The sequence below is a fragment of the Siniperca chuatsi genome, linkage group LG12, assembly GCF_020085105.1.
Source record: "Siniperca chuatsi isolate FFG_IHB_CAS linkage group LG12, ASM2008510v1, whole genome shotgun sequence".
Lineage (NCBI taxonomy): Eukaryota > Metazoa > Chordata > Actinopteri > Centrarchiformes > Sinipercidae > Siniperca > Siniperca chuatsi.
The window spans coordinates 26,974,126-26,995,602 of NC_058053.1; the positions used below are offsets into that span (position 1 = coordinate 26,974,126).

Genomic DNA, 21,477 nt, shown 5'->3' on the forward strand with positions numbered 1-21,477 from the left:
AGGATCAGACTGGAGAGAAGCAATTTCACCCAATATTAACTGAGACTGTCTTGCAAGTAGAGCATTAAAAAGCTAGACTAGACCCCTCCGGTCTTGCTGCATCTGCGCTGTGTGGTTGTGGTGGTGGCTGACCCCTGCTCTCTCCGTCCACCTCTGCAGGAGAGGAAGTTTGCAGGCGGCTCCAGTCAGATCAGTGAGTGCATGGCCAGGGAGCTGGGAGACCGAGTGAAGCTGCAGTCTCCAGTCTACAGGATCGACCAGAGCGGAGACATGGTGGTGGTGGAGACGCTGGACAAACAGACCTACACAGTAAGCACATCAACGCAGTAGTACGAGTCTGCTGCAGTCAGACAGTGGTGGAAAGTAACTAAGTACATTTACTCAAGTACTAAACTTAAGAATAATTTTGAGGTACTCGTACTTTATTTGAATATTTCCATTTTGTGCTACTTTATACTTCTATTCCACTAATTTCCAAAGGTAAGTGTTGTACTTTTTATTCCACTACATGACAGCTGGAGTTACTAGTTACTTTACAGATTAAGATTTTACATTGAAAAAACACATGATGAGTTTATAAAATACAACACGTTGTTTAAGATTCCCAACGTTTTTGGCTTGTCACCTCTTATGTCTATGAGTTGTTAGCAGTTCCACCAAAGAGAAATATTACCTCCTCCATTAATCATCTTATGACCTCTCAGATTTATCTGGTGACTCCTAGGTTGGGAACAACTGGCCTAAACCAGCCAACAGTATATAAAGTAGTTAAAACTATCCAATGTCATAAATAAAAATATATCAGTTAAAGAGGCCATTTCTTTATCTAACAAGTATTTTTACTTTTGATATTGTGAGTACAATTTGCTGATAATACTTCTGTACTTTCACTTAAAGGCGGGGTCAGCGATTCTAATCCAACACGCGTCTTTTTGTCAGATTCAGCGAATATCTCCTCTCGGTCCGCTAGCTGTGCGTTCAGTGTGTGCGCTGAAAATAACTCCGGTGTTTGTACTCAGCCCCGGCTCTGTAAACGGGAAACTAACAAAAACACTATTCCAGCCATGATTTGTTATGTTATAAGTTATGCTGCTGTTGTGATGTTAGCTGTAGCGGCAGCAGAGTTGTGAGCGTCGCTGTCTGGAGCTGCTGTGCTGGCTCTGGGAAACCGTCTCGTCCTCTCTGGCTGTTAGCTTCGCAGCAGCAGCTGCAGCGACAGTTTGCTAACCCACAGCCTAGCTATGCTAACTTTTACTGAAGCAAACCATCTTAGTGCTTCTTCCAGCACTGCAGCCATATTTGTTATTATTGTTATATTATTGTTATCTTATTGGTATAATGTAAAAACAGGAAAAAAACATGTGCAGTATTTGTACACTGCATAATGTGACATAATGTAGTCTAGATATAATGTGTTATTAGAGACAAGAAGAAATAGATGTTTAACAATATACTGTGACTCTTCCACCGACAGTCTGAATCACAAAGTGCGGCTGGAAATATTGTGCTTTGCCGCCATCTACTGGTTGCTTGGCAACCTGCTGTCATGTGCTCTGAGATGCAGCTCACACTGTCTTCTCCTATTTGTGTTTTCTTCCCCTCTCTTTTTTTATGTGCCTCTTTGTCTTAGGCCAAGTACGTGATCGTGGCCACCCCTCCTGGTCTGAATCTGAAGATGCACTTTAACCCCGAGTTGCCACCGCTGAGGAACCAGCTGATCCATCGCGTCCCCATGGGCTCCGTCATCAAGTGCATGGTCTACTACAAAGAGAACTTCTGGAGGAAAAAGGGTACGCAGGAAGTGGGATGGAGGGATGCTGTAGTATAAGAAGTTTACTTCTTATTTGATCTTTTACACTCTTTTTTTTTTTTTTTTTAACACTTGTGCTCGCGGGTGTGTGTCACCAGGATACTGTGGCAGCATGGTGATTGAGGAGGAAGGCGCTCCCATTGGCCTGACACTGGATGACACAAAGCCTGATGGGACTGTACCTGCCATTATGGGGTGAATAAAGAGCTCCAGCCAGTTCTCTGCAAAATTACAGAGATCATATTATGATTATGTACCATAATACTACATGGCCACCTGAACATTACACCCATGTGTGACTGTCTCATATTCCAAAACCTTAAAGGATAAGTCTGGCATTGTTGTTAATAAATCCCATGCTAAGACCAAAACCAATACTGTATTAGTCCACCTCTTAATACTTTCTGTGGCTCTCTGCTCCAAGTCCATTGGTTTCTATTGAAGACATACATCTTTACAAATGACTAAATACATATAGTTTCATTTTTAAATAAGGATCAGTAATTTCCTAAAACAGGTGGGCACTGTAGTTCTTAACAACCATTACTAAATGGTGCATTTGTTGGGAACTATTTTCAGTAGTGGATTAATACATATTTGGTGGACTAGAGAGTATTTACAGCAGTAGGACGGTGTAAAAAAAAAAAAAAAAAAACTACAGTAAAACAATGGAGCTGTCTGGCACAGAGGGATAACATACAACAGGCTTTGGATACACACACACACAACACTTGTTAGCAGGATCAATTCATTGTTGGTTTGGGTCTTTTAATGGGGATTTGATGACAATAAGAAAAATATAGAATATGACCAGACGTATCCTTTTAATATGCTGTTGTAACAGCCTCCAGCAATGTTAAAACGGGAAAGGGCCTCCGAAAAATCCCATTGTATGGTGTAGCATTAAGATTTCCCTTAAATGGAACCAAAAAACAGACCGAAAGCACACAAAGTCTGTGGACAGTGTGTCACATCTGGCCATGTAGTGTGGAAGTGGAAGTGCTCATTAACTAGTGCAGTGGCATATTTATAAGCGAATAATGTTTCTCTTTTCCCTCTACTCCAGATTCATCCTCGCCCGCAAGTGCAGAAAGCTATCAGGGCTGACCAAAGAGGAGAGGTAGATGCACTGTCGAGGCAATGCAGCAGATTTATCCGCTCTCACCAGCTGTAAGATTGCTTTCATCCAAACTGTTGTCTTGTTGCGTTCAGGTTGAAGAAGATCTGCGAGATCTACTCCAGAGTGCTGGACTCGGAAGAGGCTCTGCATGTGAGTGTGGATACAGACTGACACATAGTCACACAGCTACAGTGAAACTGCATCACTACTTAAACCATTCATGTGTCCACTCGTGTCTGTCAGCCGGTGCACTATGAGGAGAAGAACTGGTGTGAGGAGGAGTACTCTGGGGGCTGCTACACAGCCTATTTCCCCCCAGGAATCCTTACCCAGTATGGCAAGTAAGTCAGACACACACACACACACACACACACACGCACTAGCTCTTTCTTTTATTTAAATTTTTTTGGTGAGCCTGCAAATCGTAAACCACTAACCGTCAAGTTCGAGGGTTGTTTAAAGGAACAGGCACGTGTACACCGAACCGTCAGCCTCTACTGCATTAACGATGTCCGTTACAACGGGTGAGATGTTTTCTAAATCATTAGCAGATCTCAGCATGGCCTCGTCTGCCATCACACACACACACACACACAAAGATAAAGTTGCTAATAGCAAATATTGTGTCTTGATGCTCTATGTCTTTAAATCAGTCCGAATCCATGCAGATTTTTGTTACCTCTTTGTTCTCGGTAGGGTAGAAAACCCACATTTTCTTTGCAAAATGTCTTCGCTGTCCAGTGAAAACTTGTAAAACTGATAAAAATGTGATAAAGCAGTGTTTCTGTCCTTGTTGACAGAAGAAGGCAGTTGTGGAGGTATGAGGTTTTCACCCTACAACACGGATTTAGACCAAGTCAAAATAAAACCCATTGTAATGACGTTGATTTTGGGATTAAACTTTTTTTAAATCGGTCTATCATCACATTTGTTTAGTTATGAGAAATTGCAACATTAAATTGAAGATTAATTTACACAAAAAAGTGTTATGCATTAATATAATTGAGATTGTTTGCGGCTGGTTTTATAAATAATAATAATAATAATAAAACTTTATTTATAGAGCACTTATCAAAACAAAGTAAAAAGTGCTTCACAACAAGAGAAATAAAACACCACCGTGAGTGTTGAAATATAAAGAAATAAAACACATAAAATACACAGAAGCAATAAAATAAACAGTTCAGGTAAAATCAGGATCTGCTTTCAGATAAAAATGTGTTTTGAGACGAGACTTAAACGAAGACTCTGACTCAGACAGCCTAATGTCTTCGGGCAGGTTGTTCCAGAGCCTCGGGGCCCTGATGGCCAAAGCTCTGTCCCCCTTAGTTTCCATCCTGGACTCAGGAACAGACAGGAGACCCCTGGCTGAAGATCTCAGACTACGTGAAGGTTCATAAGGGATTACAAGGTCTAAAATATAGTCTGGAGCCATGAAGAGCCTTAAAAGTAATCAACAAGATCTTAAAATCAATCCTGAAACCAACAGGGAGGCAGTGTAAAGAGGCTGAACCAGGTGTGACGTGGTCTAACCTCTCGGCCCTGGTTTACAGCCGAGCAGCTGAGTCCTGTACAGTCTGCAGTCGTGTCAGAGTTTTTTTGATTAAGACGAGTGAACAGGCTGTTACAATAATCGAGGCGTGAGGAGATAAAAGCATGCACAACAGTTTCTGCATCACTAAGATTTAAAATAGATCGTATTTTAGCAATATTTCTGAGTTGATAAAAACAGGATTGGACAAGCTTAGTGATATGTTGCTCAAAACATAAATTGCTATCAAACAGGACCCCAAGATTTCTTGCAACAGGCTTGATGTGTTGTGACAGGTTACCTGTTGATGGCAGTATTTGTTTAGTGATGTGTTTATGTAGTAGTTGTGGTCAGAGGCAAACAGCCATAATACCAGAGACTAATGCCGGTGTATTTAATTAAAGGCCGCCTTATAAATCAGCTGAAACTCCGTAACCTTTCATGTTCTCTGTCTTTTTCCTGTCTCCAGGGTGCTGAGGGAGCCAGTCGGCAGGTTGTACTTTGCAGGCACAGAGACGGCCACAGAGTGGAGTGGCTACATGGAGGGGGCAGTACAGGCTGGAGAGAGAGCAGCCAGAGAGGTCAGAGCGCAGACAACCTCCACACACTGCTCTGACTCCCAGAAACCATCCACTCATAGTTAGAACATATAAGAGTATGTTGACAAAGGCATGTTTACTGTTTCAAGCTTTCAGTTTTACTTTAAAACATCATCAGGAACAGGTAAAGGTGTGAGCAAGCAACAGCTGATACATAACAGGTGGGCCTGGTTTCTGTTATGGCTGTGACATCATCAGCCTAACTGAGCATAATTCGCTTTCTTGCCAAGAGTTAGATGAGAAGATTGATACCACTTTCATATCTTTCTGTTATATATGAAGCTACAGCCAGCAGCCGGTTAGCTTAGCTTAGCATAAAGACTGGAAACAGGGAGAACCCGCTAGCCTGGTTCTGTCTAACAAAAGCTAACCGGCTGCTGGCTGTAGCTTATTATTTAGTGGACAGAGCTGAGAGTGGTATCAATCTTGACATTTAAGTCTTGGTGAGAAAGAGAATACGTTCATTTCCCAGAATGTCGGACTATTCCTGTAAAGTAAAATCAAACCCTTGAAACGACAAATATATAAATACCTTTTACTTCTATTTTTACAATACATGTTTACAATACAATTCCATTCAATTTATGTACATTTCTGTGCATACAGTATTACATACTGTACTCTGTACAGGTAGCTTTGCTGTAGTTGAGGCGGGCACAGAGGTCATTTTGCTCCTCAACACTCCTGCGCTACCTGCTGCTCGCAGTTGAACTCCCTTCCCCTCCCCAGCCTCCTCCAGCATTAGCATTATGGTTTCAGGAGGTTTTTTTGAGGGACAATCTGCGTATTTGTTCCAGGGCCACACGGCCAAACTCAAATGCACATCATGCTGAAATAAATGTTCTGTTGCAGGTCATTTGTGCGATGGGTAAAATCCACCAGAGTCAGATCTGGCAGGCGGAGCCTGAGTGTGCGGTGAGGGTAATCTTTCTGAATATCTTTTAATTAAATTCAACTCAAAAGTCAAATAAATGTAACTTAAACCCTTCTCCTCCTCCTGTCGCTCCAACAGGAAGTCCCAGCATTCCCCTTTGTAGCCACCTTCTGGGAGAGGAATCTGCCTTCAGTCGGTGGTCTCCTCAAGTTCATGGGATTCTCCACCTTCCTGTCTGTTGCCACCGCAGCCGGTCTGATGGCCTACAAGAAGGGCCTCCTTCCCCGGAGTTAAACTGCACCCACCCGTCATCTCACTCCTCTGCATCTCAAGGGGGCACATCTCAATAAACACTGTACTCTTGTACTTCTAGTGCACTACTTTATGGCCCAAACTACAAAGTAGTGAACTATATAGGGTATAGGATGTTTTTTGAGAAACACCCTGCTGTAAGAAAGACAGTTCAGCTCACACAAAACATTAACGCACCATCACTCTGTGCACTGTCTGTTCACAAAAGAGAGAGAGAGAGAGAGACAAATAGTAATGGGCTGATTAAAAGTTAAGAGGTGCTAGTTTGAGACAAGTGAAGAAGACCTAACTTCTGCTTAAATCTATAATAAATCTGAGATTCAGATTGTGAAACCAATGAAGTGAAAAGAACAGAATCAATTATTAAAAGAAAAAAAAAATATATATATATATATCACTATTAATATTCCATACATTGCCAATGACATTCACATTCTTGATTACATGTGAGTTTATTAACTCATCATGCTTTCTGTGTGTGTATGAGCTGTGTTTGTATGCATGCACACATGTGATGATGAGCATGCATTTGTGAGTGTGAGTGTTAGTTGTGTACAAAGTGTGTGTGTGTGTGTGTGTGTGTATCCAGTGTGTCTAATTACCTCTGCTGATTTTAGGTGCTGATTTATTCTGGCCAAGCAGCTGTAGCTGTTTGATGAGATCCAGCAACATCAGAATAGAGTTGTGCCATTGCCCATTACAAAACCACAGAGGAGGTTTAAGGATGGTGATATTCTAAATGTCTCTTATTGTCAACAAATACCATGAAAAGACCAAAACCAACAATGAACTGAACCTTTTTATCAAGTATTGGCTGTGTAGCTAAACCCTGATATATCGTATTCCTCTGTGAGCTCCGTCGTCTGAAAAAAACACATAAATGAGCCACGCTGTCGCACTGGGTGACATGTTCTTTCATTATGATGAACATGGGCACTGTTGTGTCTGCAGAAAATGCAATCTACAGTGCCTAGTTGTTTTTAAAGTGTGTTCAGACTGAACGCAAATCAAATTCTTTCCTGGTGTTTGTGCAAATTGGGTGTTTTGGGAGTTTGTGTTAAACGTTGTACGCTAAGCTAACGTGTGTGTGCAGTGTGGCTGTATTAATGCGTTTTATTATGAGCTTTATTTGAGAGCTCACACTCACCAGGAACACCACCTCTTTCTGTTCTTTCTCTTCAGTTCCTCTCCTTTTCCCTCTTTTCTCTGTACAGTTATGACGTGGAGTCATCCAGCTCAAATCTTCTGCTCAAGCTGAAACATTTTCCACTCGTTTGGATGCATCAAGTCACGTCAATTTTATTTATATATCCAAGAAAAAACTAATTTGCCTCAAAGGGCTTTGCAATTTGTACAACATACAAGAACCTTTTTGTAGTTTATTTTAAATTAATCCCTCAGCATCGTCCTTGTGCCAGATATTACTCACTAGCGCATCAAATCCATGGCTGAAAATAGTCCCCAACAAATGCACTATTTACTAAAAATGAAAGTGCCCAGCTGGAAATGACTGATCTAATACTAATTATTTGTTTGTTTTTAAAGATGTACGTCTTCAGGTGGATCAAACGGGTTAGGGGCTAACGGGGTAGTGAAGTCGGAAAGTATTGATAGACAGAATATTTCATTGTTGGTTTACATGAGATTTGTTAACGGTGAGAAAAAGAATAAGAAAATTGCATAAGAAGCCTTGTCCTTTAATTAAACTTTTTCTTTAGGGGTAATGTAGTGCTACTCTGTACGGTTGTCTCTTGGTAAACGTAATGGAAGAATTCGAATGTATTTTCTTCAGACTAGATAACACAAACTATTTGTTGCTGTATTATGATCAGATTTTTTATATATTTTTACTTTTTCTCATTCATAATTTAGATTAACACAAGGGGTGGCACTGTAGCTAACCAAAAAACACACCGTTTTTTTTTTAAAAGCCCAAAACTGATCTGCGTTATTATTGGAAGCCATCTGGAAAGACGCGGCCAGCTGCAGTTCCTCTGTGAAGGCCGCCAACAGCAGCGTTACATTATCGAACCTATCAGATGCTTTATTGTATTATTTACTTACAGAGAATCTAACCACACAAGATGTAACTTATGTTTTTGTAAGAAAAGTACAGAAAATTGCCTCCTCTTAAAATAAACTTAAGAAAACAGATTAATAAATGAAGCATTATTCCCAGAAAGATTACACAGCTGACGACTTGCAGCAAATAGTAATTGTTGGCCACATTGCAAACACTTCAACAGCAATCCATGAGGAGTTGCACTTTGATGTTAGCAATCATCTGTCGGAGTAGAAGTCGTGTTTTTTTTTTTTTTTTCGTAACATAATGAAAATCTGATTTTGAAAGTAGATGTGAAGAAAACCAATCAACACGTGACGGAATCTAAAGGAGTTTCTTCAGCTGTTTTTGAAGGGCATTGTACTGTGTGCGCGGCTCCGAGAGAATCATGCTGTTCTGGTCCCAAAGACTGGTGTGTGTGTGTGTGTGTGTGTGTGTGTGGTTGTATCTGTTGTGCCTTAATGGAAGTCATAGTGTTTTTTTTGTCATTTCTCTCAAGTGCCTGTGTGACTCTGACACTCTCTGCCCGTGCTCTCCCTCCCCTCCCGCCTCCACTGGAGGCGAGAGGTCAGATGGACCAGGTCCACTGGTTTAAAGCGTCATCAGTAACCATCAATATAGAGGGACCAGCAAAACAACTCCATGTCCCTCTTATCTTGTCATTTTTAAACATTCCCTGTATTACCTGAGTTATGTCCTCAGTATAAACTCAGGTAAAGGCAGGTGTATGAACACAGTGTCAGCTGTGAATAATAGAGCTCAGACTGTTGGGTTGATCAAACTGCTTATCTCCAGTGAAGCCAAGTCTGTGTGTTTTTGTATTGTGATTACAGTGCTGTCTCCCCTTGTTGTGGCACCCTTGTGTCCCTCTAGCTGCTTAACTTTCCCCTGTGTGCATTGACCTTTGACCCTCCAACCCTCACTCACTTGACCCACTCATCGCAGCACATGCACTGGTTTTGCACTCTCCGAGGCCAACTCTAGAAGTCACGATTGGACAATGGTGTCGCTCACATTTGAACCCATCTCTGACTTCAGTGAACAAACAAAGCCAGCACACTCTGTCCGTCCTTCCAAACTACAGTACGAGCACCATCAGCAGCTATAATTTTCGGATATTCGTTATCTGATCCTCCTTCACTGTTTTCTGGAGACCTGCGACTGTTCCCCATCCCTCTTGTCCTTCTCTGGATGTGAGCCTCCTTAAATTTTCCTGTGACCCGTTCTTTGATGTCTTCGACTCCTCAAACAAAGCTGGTGATATTTAAAAGAAAAAATGTGAAATAAATCTTTTACTCGTCTTAAACCATTCTTGTGCATCACTTTGTGTATTTCTGGGGTGAGGGTGCAGCTACATGTATTATGTCCACTTAAAGTAGTGATGCCCATCCGGGGGTACTTGTACACCAGGTGGTACTGCTGCAGTTGCCAGGGGGTATGTGGAGTAGTTCAGCTTATTACATAAATAGAAATTATTCTTATAAGGTTAATAACGAATATATCTACAAATTTGTATTAAGGAGTAAAATAAATACAGGAGTAATTTTACAAATGGGTGTGAGGTTGATATCTACTATATTTATTATCACAATGACCAGTGAGTCCATTGCAATGCCATTAACACTACGTGCTGTGAGTGAGAGTGCATGAAAACTAGTTAGCAATCAGAAAGGTTTAAATAAAACACGCATCACAAATGTAACGGATAAATGGCTGAAACATCCGGCTTCGGCCACTCCAGGTGAAAGCTGTACGAATGCAAAATTGACCAAACCAAGTGGAATAGAGATTAAACCTAAACATAGACAATGCCAGGATCACTATGCCTTCTATGACACAATGGGATATCCACTTTCATACAATTAATGGTATCAAATAGGTGGTGGTGACAGGTGGTGTCGATGAAGGGCTGTGGGGTTATATCAGACAAAAAAAGGTTCGGAACCACTGAACTAGAGGACTGAGCCACACTAAAGCCACACTCTCTGAGGCTGTAATGTTCATGGTAAAGAAAACCAAACTGTTAACAAAGTTGAGGTCCAAAATTTGCTTTTGGTGTCAGAATAAAGGTTTTTGGAATCCTATATCATTTTATGAGCATGTTATAGTGTATTAAGAGATGTGCGTGGCAGTGTTACATAGTTTATTATGCAGATGGCGTTCACAGAAAGTGTTAAGTCCCTATTGTTAGTCACAAGTGAGATTTTATGATGGCATATGTAAAGTTGGGTGAGCAAAGATGTGAAGAGTCTACAGCCAAGCTAGCAGCTCTATGAGGCTGTACTCAGGCACCGTGGTGCTTTACGCTAAATGCTAACGTATATACATATATATATTTACCTAAAGTCACGGGATCACCAAAGTTACAATTCATCATGAGAGGGACATCAATGTCTGAACCAAATTTCATGGCAGTCCATCCAATAGCTGTCAAGACATTTTACTCAAACCCCCAAATGTGAACCTCATGGTGGTGCTAGAGGAAAAGTCAAGGGATCTTCTGGGGACCTTGAATGTCTGTACAGGATCTTGTGGCAGTCCATCTGATGGTCGCTGATATATTTTAGTCTGGACCAAAGTGGTGGACCGACTGATACGGCCATCAGCGAACAAAAAGCCGGCTGCCAATAAATTACGAGAAGTGGGTCGTAGCAGAAAGCTGCAGTCAAAGGCTATTAAGACAGATGGATAAAGTGATTTACATTAGACTCACATTTAGTGTAATTTCCAAAGCAGCCCTCCAGCCTTACTGAGACCCTTTGTACAAAGTGTGTGTGTGTGTGTTGTGCATATGTGCAGTAACTGAAGCCCATTAAGATCTCTGGAAAAAACCCAAAAGAGCTAAGGTTCAGATGTAGAGCGCTGCTGGCCAACACAACGGCAAGAGTTAGTTCATTTCTTTAGAGACCAAGGCCAGACCAGCAGGAGGGCCAGAGAAAGAGCGTTCCAGTCTGAAGCCTAACAATACCACCTCTACATGTCAAAAATGTCAAACTCCAGATATATAACCTTTCATCCTGATTTACCCAGATAGTCTGCTCTCTGATTCAAAATATACTCCAGCTTATATCTTTCAGACCAGTCTAGTCTCCTCTGTGTGTGTGTGTGTGTGTGTGTGTGTGTGTGTGTGTGTGTGTGGCTTCGTGCCAGGACTTCTGCTCTGCTCTGCAGGGAATAAGATGCCGTCTTCTTTCATCTCTTCTGTATTTAATTTAATCTCCCCTTTGAGCTCCTCACCACAGGGCCATTCGCATAAATTCAAGAATTGTAAAATCAATATAAATCAAGATTGGACGTCAATATAAGGATGTCCGTATTGAGATAATGTACTCCTACTTTTATTTTCCTCGCCAACATGGGTCTGATTGTGAAGTGCCTTCTGAAGCAGTGATTTCTCCCTGCAGTCACTGTGTGTGCGCGGCCACTAGAGGGCAGATGACAACCATCAAAGCAAACTCAGACACAGACTGCTGTGAAAATATCGAAATGCTGTTACACAAGCACACAACGTTGTTTCTTTCTCCTGATTCTCTCATTTGTTGCTATAACTGCCGTAAAAACTGTTTGCATGCAGGCAAACACACATGAAGGGGTGCGGGGGGGCTTTGCTGTCACATTAATCCTGAGCAGGGGTTAGTCATGTTGTCTCTGGGCTGGTTTTGCTGGTTGACATATGGCACTTAATGTTGCTCTCGTCACTCCCGTCTGAACTGTGATAGCCAGAGGCTTGTACATTCCCAGATTGACACACCAGGCTTAGTCACTGCAACCACTTTCCAGTAGCGTGCTACAAGGCTCTGACAGTCCCAGTCTGCACAAAGGTTGTGTAACTGCAGAATCAGAGCAGCTGCATGGGCAGTGGCCTGACGGTGCTGGGGTTGCTGTTTTTCTTCATTTCATGTAGGTGGCAATGCATCTGCATGCAACTGCACGCGCACGATCAAGCGCGCACACACACACATGCTCCCCCACCACCTTTAGACACGCTGTCCTCTCTTTATTAGACTACAGCCCTGCTCCTGGCCCCACTGCAGCTTGCTGTGATATGAAATCTGACACTGTCAATTTGCCTCCCAATCCGTCAGACTCGGGATTGGATTCAGATGGCAGTGTTGTGGGGCTCGGGGACTTGGAGCTGTGGCCTAGGCAACTGCTAACCGCCGTCTACCCACAGACGTACCCCCACAAGCTCCCTCAACAGTGAAATCATCTGCAATCTACCATTAAATGTTCCCATTCCCAGACTCAGTGTGTTAGATTGTTTTCTCGTCCGCAGGTATGGGGCTGCTCAGAATCTCTCCCCTGGGTGCCGAGGTGAATTGCAGCAACAAAGTTCACTATAAATAACTGCTTCTTTCTTTGGTGGTTCAAAATGCATGAGTGAAGCTTTGGGATTTGCCATAGTTGTCATGGTTTTGGGTTTGTGTTGTGTTATTTCCTGTTTTATTTTGGTAAGATTTCTCCCTCATGTGTCTTGTGTAGTTTTACTTCCTGCTTGTGATTAGTTTGCTTGCCCTTATTGGTTCCACCTGTGCCTCGTTGTCTCCCCTAACTGAGTGTATTTAGTCTGTGTTCTTCTTTTGTTCTGGGTCAGATCGTCGTTGATCCAGGTGTCAAGTGTCCCGGCCTTTGTGCGTCGTGTTTTCTTGGACTTTTTCAGGTCTTGTGAATTTTGTATTCTGACCTTTTGTTCTCTATCGACTGCTCTCCTGGTCGGTTCATCTCTGCCTGCCTTAATTCCCGTGTAAGCAATTGTGAACTTTATTAAATCATCTATCTGCACCAGCTCAGAAATAGGATATACAATTACTCTCTACAACAATCATACTTTTTTGGGCCTTTTATTATGAAGTTGACAATGGCAAGATGACAGGAAATGAGGAAAGAGAGAGCTGAGGGAACGATATGCAACAGAGGTCCCCAGCCGAACTCGAACCAGGAACAACCCAGCAAGGCCAGCAGGGTGCGCCAGCTTATTTTTAAAATAAATACAAGCCATTTAAGTACACGAACATTAATTATGTGAGTACCACTTACAGTACTAGTAAAACACCATTTATAGAAGGTTTATAGGTTGTTTTAAAAAAAATAATAACAGTTACAACCCTTTAAGAGCAAATTTTGGGTAGACGTGTAAAATGGAGTGGCGTTTATCCTTCTCTTTGGTAATAATCCAGTTAAAATGTTGCTAATCCACTCGCACACGGGTTTGTCACTTCCTGATAAACCATCAAGTCTAAGGTTACAAATGTTAGAAGTCATTAATAAAAGGTTCTCAAAGGAACTGTTTGACATTTTGGGAAATAAGCTTTCTTTACGTTTCCTTGCAGAGAGTTAGTTGAGAAGATTGCTACCACTCTTTCACCTGCACACTAAATATGAAGTTACAGCCATAGCCGGTTAGCTTAGCATCAAGACTGGCTCTGTCCAAAGGTAACAAAATCCACCTACAAGCACCTCTAAAGCTCACTTATTAGCACCTTATGTCTCATTTCTTTAGTTTGTAAAGTTAATTTGTGGTTTTTACACTACAGGTGGTTATGTGCTGGACATTTTCTTGGTCGATGACAATTAATTCCTGGAGTCGTGTGTGTCGTCACTGCCAGGCAACCAGGTAGCACAAACTCCTGCAAAGCAACAACTTTATTCATTTTTACACTTTTTTTTATTTTGTTCATATTAAACAAGATATGAGGTGCTAATTAATGAGCTTTAGAGGTGCGTGTAGGTGGATATTGTAGACAGAGCCAGGCTAGCCGTTTGCCCCTGTTTACAGTTTTTGCGCTCAGCTAAGCTTACTGTCTGCTAGCGGTAGCTTCATATTTAACGGGCATATACATGTGAGAGTGACAACAATCTTCTCATCTAACACCCGGCAATAAAGTGAATAAGTATATTTCCCAAAATGTCAAACTATTTCTTGAATCCATCCAGTCAAATCCAGTGTTGTAAATGTTAATCATTTGTTAATAAATGGAGTTTGGTCCAGATCCTCTGCAGGTCAAATATGTCAGTCATGAAGATTGTTAAGTTGTTGGCTTATAACAGATCTATGAAGCTTTAGTGAATGCTCATTAGTTACAACTCATACAGTGGTACCAATGCTTTTTTTTAATTCTCAGTGACTATATTTCAGTCACGGCCGTCATCTTATAAGAACTGGGACTCCACTGTCACAGGGACTATATTGTAGGTAATACAGCCATCGCCGCTTCTCATCCCACCTGACTTTAACAGCAGGTCCTCTATGAATCAGTGGGCCAGGATGGAGCTATTCAAGCCAACACTGAGCCTGAGGTGTTCGGTGCTTCCCCCAACTCTCAGAGCTATAGGATTTCTAACTTATTGTTCTGAGCTGGTGGGACCTCTGCAAGATTTACTGCGAGATCCTCAACAGATTACAGCATCTTCTCTTGTTAGACATTTCGCTTTGGTCGGATGAGGAAAAATAAGCTCTCCAGTCGTCCGCCTTCATGATTTATAGAAGATGTTCGCTGAGATGTCGTCATGCACACACGTGTACAAAGAAAAGCTACACAATATTCAGGCTAGGCCAGAGAGGTATGAGTATCTTTCCAGATGTTTCTGAACTTGCTTAAAGGAACAGTTTGACATTTTGGGAACTACGCTTATTCGTTTTCTTGCTGAGAGTTAGGTGAGAAGATCAACACCACTCATGTCTGTACAGTAAATCTGAAGCTGCAGCCGGTTAGCTTAGCTTAGCTGGGAGCACAACTCCACGTAAAACCACACTGTGTTGTTTTACACTAATTTTTTGTACGGAGTAAACAAACCAGATATATTGTATTAATCAGTGAGCTTTAGAGGTGCTGGTAGGCATATTTTGTTACCATTGAACAGAGCCACTAGTTTCCCCTTGTTTCCAGCCTTGATGCTAAACTAAGCTGACCGTCTCTTGGCCATAGCATCATCTTTACCATGCAGTCATAAGAGTGATATCAATCTTCTCCTTTAATCCTGAGAAAATGTTGTGTTTATGACATCCAGAATAGCAAAGTCTGTTGGTTATTTTTAGTCTAAAGTTCCACAAAGATGCTGGAGCTGGACCATTAGCCACAGAATGGCTTCTTGGTGACATTGACAGAGCACTGAGGAGGATTTCATCTGATAGCGAGCCATCAGAGCCGAGTAATGATCAACATAACTCACTCTGTCAAAGCACATAGACAAAAGAAAGTGAGTGCAGCAAGAAAAGTTAGAGACGGGTAAGATCTGTGGAGGGGAGAGGGCAAAGGAGGTGATGTGCAGAAACATCAAGAGGAAGTGGAAAGAGAGGTGAGGAGAACATGTGGACAGAAGGGGGGAAATGAGACAGGTACTCTAATAACAAAAACAGTCTTCTGTCTGTCCTGATCCTTGGGTTTTACTTCCGGAGAGTCTAGAGGGGTGCTTAAGGACAGAGGCGTTGACTTTAGAGTGAGAGTAAATGACCCAGAACCATTTAGTGGGACACTTTGTGGCAAGTGACACAAGTATAACATTAACCTACAACACGGAGGGCTCCTCGTCCCCCTGCAGGACATCGATACAACCAGGATCTGAGCAGGAATGACCCAACCGCAGAGAGAAGACGGGCTTCCACTGATAGTGGATGAGAGAGTAATCAAATCAAATTACACAAGGCTGAGAGTGTTAATTCCAGGCCTGGCAGTGCGTCACCCTGCAGGCCTCTCCATCACAGCTCTAAAGTGATAAATAACTGGGGTAAATAGTAAATCCACCCTAGGCTGCAGTGGGAAGGAGGACAGGAGGGAGGGAGAGTCTAGGGAGGCTTTCTGAGTCTTAATCCCTCGAGTGAAATGACTGCAGTACAAGTCGAGCCCTGAACCCAAAATAGTCTTTTTCTCTCACACTTACAAAGGCTCAACTCTCCTGTCTTCTGCCCATGCAGGTAAATGGTCCATTACAGTGAAAGCAGAGAAATCAACACTAAAGTGTAGCACTTAAGGGAGTCAGCTGCCACTGTCATATTCCCAGCTGGTTAAAATGTGTTCCATTTAAATGCATAATGCCTTAGAGGGTGGAAATAGCTAATCACAACTCATTCTAAATTAGTCTCCACAAATGGCAACCTGGCTTAATCATACTGGAAAGCTAACTGTGTAGACTGTTATTTGATTATTCCGCCTCAACGAAGAGCCAGCATGAGAGCGTGCTTCTGCAGGGGAAGTTGGCCGTAATGTGTGCGCAAATACAAATGCATCATAGTGCAAAGATGCAAGAAAGTCATCAAATTCCATCTGCTCACCTGTAGAGGCGACTGCACCTCCAATGTCACTGGGGGAAATGTGTTTCACAGCAAAATCAGGAAACAGTCAACAAGAAAAAAATCAAAAGAACAAAAGTTCATTAAGTAAATTTGCTATCACTAAATGATCTATCTACACTATCACAAAATGTATTTTGTGCAGTGATCAAACTTTCCCCATAAGAAAAGCATCTAAAGGCATCATTCAGATCGCACTTGGTTTGGCAGGTCCACGTTTTTAGTCACAAAACAACACCTCAGCAGTGCTGTCTGTGCCAAACTGTCTCTCATGATTGTGTTAAAGACGTAAATGCAACTGCATGTGTGCAAGCGTGTGTGCCCATCGCTCTGTGATTGCCATCCATTTGCATTTAACTTGATTCAACTGTGAAATGATTCTGTGAAATTGTGTGCTTGCATTTTCTTATGCAGAGACATTGTTTATCATAATTTGATGCCTCCCTTAAGTGCTTTCAGGGCGCTGCCATCACTTGCCATCTCAATGCACTATTTTTGCCACACAATCTAACTGAGATATACAGTAGCAGGTTACTTACAATGATTGGAAGGTATTAGTCAGCAGATTAAAAAAAAACAGGAAGATGTGGACTGAAAAACCCCTTACTGCAGCACAGAAAGAGTGAAGCACTCTATTTTTGGGTATACTTGATGGTAAAACATGATGAGAAATCTCTGTTTGAGTGTTACAAGCTTGTATATCTTGACTTTCTCCTCATCAGAGTGGAATCATTTAAATCATCGAGGTGGAACAAGTGAGTGGAGAATCTAAAATGAAGAAAGGGCTTTCCGCACACCAAAACTCAGCTCTGGACCAACTTAAAATATCTGGATATTTATTTAAACATTTCCTGCAAGTGGAAGAGAGAGCAATGTATTTCATGTATGTTTCATCAGGCCCACTTATCAAGAAGGAGAATAAATAAGTCTGTCCTGGCTACAACCGGCTCAGTATTTTTGCAGAATTTTTTCCTGTTGTCAGTCTGCTAATCGGTAACTCTCCCTGTCGTGTCAGAGCATGTTATTCCCTTCGTGCCCAGCAGTAGTCACCACTTGACTCCCACACCCACCTGCACACCTGTTCCCAATTCCCTAATCAGCTCACCTGCATATATACCTGCCTCTTACCCTCAGTTAGTTACCTATTGCTGCCTGTTATGGCCTCTTGTCTGCATGCCCCTCTTTTATTTATTTATTTATTTAATAATACCTGTTCTTACCTTTTTAACAAACCCCACTTCGAGCCATCGACACAGTAACTACCTACCTTTTACTTGTCTATCTCTGAGTCTTGATTTCTTTACCTGCCCCACTCAGCCTTTACACATACTATACATTGTGTAGTGACACAGACTTTCAATCACATGGTACAAATAGTCTACCACTTTTAAAATGTTTTACATTAATCATACAAATATATACAGAATCTTCTAAAATACATGTGATCCAACTAAACTACGGCGCATACCATATGTACATACAGTATATATAAAATAAGAAACCTTTTGTAATGAATAACAGTTTTATTCAAACTAGATTAAGAGTCTGTACAGCCATGCTTGCTGCTCTGTGAGGCTGCACTTAGACACAGTGGTGCTTTAAACTAAATGCTAACGTCTGCACGCTAACATGTTCACAATGGCAATGCTAACATGCTAATATTAAGCAGGCATAATGTTTGCCATGTTCATCATCTTAGTTTAGCATGTTAGCATGCTAACATTTGCTAATTAGCACTAAACACAATGTACAGCTGAGGCTGATGGGATTGTCATTAGTTTTGCAGGTATTTGGTCATAAACTAAAGTATTGGACAAACTGAAATTTTGACCTGATGATGGCGTTAGTGAAATCTTTAAGGGATCACCAAAGTTGTTACAGTTCAGAGGGAGACATGAATGTCTGAACCAAATTTCATGACAATCCTTCCAGTGGTTGTTGAGATATTTCAGTCTGGACCACAGTGGTGGATTGACCGACATTACTAAGCCATGCTGCCAGCGTGGCTAAAATTGATGTTAATTCATTCCAAGAATCCAAAATAAACCTCAAAGGAAACTTGAGTTAAATAAGGAGGCTACCACAGAAGAAAAGAATGGGGGGGAAAATATCCAAAATGCAACATGATAATGAGTGGAGAGTTTCATCTTATGTGGTGAAAAATCTGGTGTATATTCTTCTGCATTCTCGTATCATAGTTTCTTTTACAAGCCAGACCTTTAAGCACAACACACATGCACTAGCAAACACACACGCAAACACACAAATGAACCCCTGGAGATCTGTCGCACCCCTCTCGAGGCCAACAGATTCATTTGCACTCAATTATAAAGCCAGTTGAAAATTTTAATTCAAAACCTGTGAGGAGAGGGTGAATGCATCCATTACCCTGTTAATTGAATTCAAGTGGTGCAAAGCAGTTGAGCGAATATTAACATTTTTCCTCATATCTAGTTTATGGCGCTTCTCACTGATAAGAGACATCTAGTTATATACAAACAGAAGCGGAGCAGCACCGATGATAAATTTGCGGTTCACTGAGTTATGCTCTGGGAAACAGAGGAATCAATCAACAGGCCATCTCATCTCCGACTAGCATTTCAAAAAATAATAATATAAAAATTTAGATGGCAGCAAAAAAAATGCACAACAACTGAGCACTTATATTGCTCTTAGTTTATTCAAAGACCAGCAAAGAGAAACCACTGCAGCCTTCATCAGAGCGCATATTGTCTCCCTCTGTTTGGCCCCTTTAAGCATCTGGAGAAGGGACAAACAATTGAGAGGCAGACTACATTTTAGGCCCTCAGTTATTGCTAATGCAGAGGAGAAAGCCTCTGGAATTGTTATCCCTCTCTTCCCTGTTCACGGATGGCAGCTTCTCTCTCCGTCTCCCATCTCCCAGGCATGGCCCCATTCACATGCTCCACTGGCCACTTGCATTGTGGGCAGCATGGCTGATAGCCGGACTGGGGAGCCTGTTGAGAGGCTAACCTCACCTCTATCTCTGACGCACAGGTGGGGCCCGAAGAGTGGGAGGGAAGGCTGTGTACGTAAAAGAGAAGGGATGGGAGACAGGGAGGAGAAAACCTGAGGCGCTTGACAGTGTCATAGTTTGCTCCTCAGTCCCTCTCTTCGGCCACACTCTCCCATCCCCAGCCCTCAAGCTGTCCACCAGATGCCCTCGGACTTTCCCTCCTTTCCCCATCACCTGACTCACCTGTTCCCACTTCTCTCATCAGCCCTGCAGTTACCTGGCCTACTATGCCCACCCCTCATCAGCCACTCAACATATATATCAGTCCACTTCCTTTGTTCCTTGTCAGTTTGTTATATCAAGTTGCCGTGAGCAGCGTGTCTTGCTCTCTAGTGTCTGGTTTTTGTTTATCTATTGTTTCTAAGACCTGTTACCTACCTGTTTTGGACTATTCCTTTTTATTTTTTGGGACTTTTGATTTTTCCTGCTCCTTGTTGGATCTGTTTGCCTGCCTCACCCTCCTGTAAGCCTTTGTTCCTCATTGTGCTCTAATAAATTACTGAACTGCCTTTGGCATCTGCATTTGGGTCCTACCCCTTGTGTTCCTGTTACCCTGCTAGCACCAACCGTGACAGACGGATGTTTGTGGTAAACATGCAGTGTTTTGCATGAATAAGGATAAGGCTGGTGTTATTTCATATTTTACTTATTGCCAATAAATCCCATGACAATACCAAAACCAACAATGCATTATCAGTCTTTCAATGCTTTCCATCTCCCCTGTCTATGGCGCTCAGCCCAAAGCCCATTTGTTTCCACTGAAGATGTAAATCTTTAAAAACAAACAGGTCACAAATATATAGTTTCATTTTTCAAAAAGGCTATGCAATTTCTGAAAGGTGTGTTCAGACTAAATGAAAAACTAAATGCAAAGAGTCTGTTTTTCTCAGGATAGAGGGTCTAAGGATAGAGACGTGAGTTTGCACAAATCGTTGCAAATTAACGGTAGACAGCACAAATTTAGGCAAAGATGCATCCACACAAGTTGAAAATATTTCAGCTTGAGCAAATAATTCATGCTTGTCCCAAGGTTGTATGACCCCAGTCCATAACAAGAGGGCAAAGGAGAGAAACCGGAAGAAAATAACTGGACTTCCTGATAAGTTTTGAGATCAATCAGAGACTTACCTGTCATATAAATACACAGGGTTGGTGTAATTTGCCTGAACAACACAAGGTGAGAATTTGCTTTCAGTTCAGTCTGAACACACCCTCAAAGAGCCGGGCACTGTAGGTTTTGGCAAACGTTACTCAAACAGGACTAAATTGTTAATTTGTTAGGGACTATTTTCAGCCACAGATTAATACACATTTGGTGCGCTAGTGAGTGTTTACGGAGGCAGGATGGTGTATGTGGGATTCGCTCAAAACAAACTACTATGCCCATATTCATCCTAATGAGAGAACATGTTACTCCCTCTCTGCCTGCAGTGATTAAAGCTGCAACATCTGGAGTGTGGGAAGGACAGGAAAAACTCCCCTTATTCTGACTTCCAAGGTGGTTAGCCTTCATGCTAACCTTGTAGTCACACCAGATAAACAGCCGTTAGCAGCAGTTAACACTTGTTAACAGTTTGTTACCAAGTGAAACCAGATACAAACAAACAGTGTATAGCTCTAATTAAATTAGCTGAATCGATTGAATTAGTGTTAATGTAGGATTTTATTTTGATGTAACTGCCAGCGGTGGTGCATTAGCAGCCATTCTGCCAACACTTTGTCGACATGTCCGTAGTTCTTTTCACCAAGTGGGAGATATCGTCGGTGTCAGAAATTCCAGATATCCCGAGGTTTTCCCACTTAGCTCGTAATTACGTGAACTCTGCATAACCTGAGCTTGGTGGT

The 21,477-nt window shown here is 41.9% G+C and overlaps 1 protein-coding gene across 1 annotated transcript in view; it reads left to right on the forward strand.

Moving 5' to 3' along the window:
• Positions 1-9,617, forward strand: part of mao (monoamine oxidase) — a 33,489-nt gene extending 23,872 nt beyond the window's left edge. Inside the window, exons 7-15 of the mRNA XM_044216255.1 lie at positions 160-309; positions 1,631-1,790; positions 1,909-2,005; positions 2,877-2,930; positions 3,023-3,080; positions 3,174-3,271; positions 4,931-5,042; positions 5,913-5,975; positions 6,073-9,617. Coding sequence (XP_044072190.1) covers positions 160-309; positions 1,631-1,790; positions 1,909-2,005; positions 2,877-2,930; positions 3,023-3,080; positions 3,174-3,271; positions 4,931-5,042; positions 5,913-5,975; positions 6,073-6,228 — 948 coding nt within the window. The 3' untranslated portion in view covers positions 6,229-9,617. The remainder of the gene's footprint in view (positions 1-159; positions 310-1,630; positions 1,791-1,908; positions 2,006-2,876; positions 2,931-3,022; positions 3,081-3,173; positions 3,272-4,930; positions 5,043-5,912; positions 5,976-6,072) is intronic.
• Positions 9,618-21,477: the final 11,860 nt, after the last annotated feature.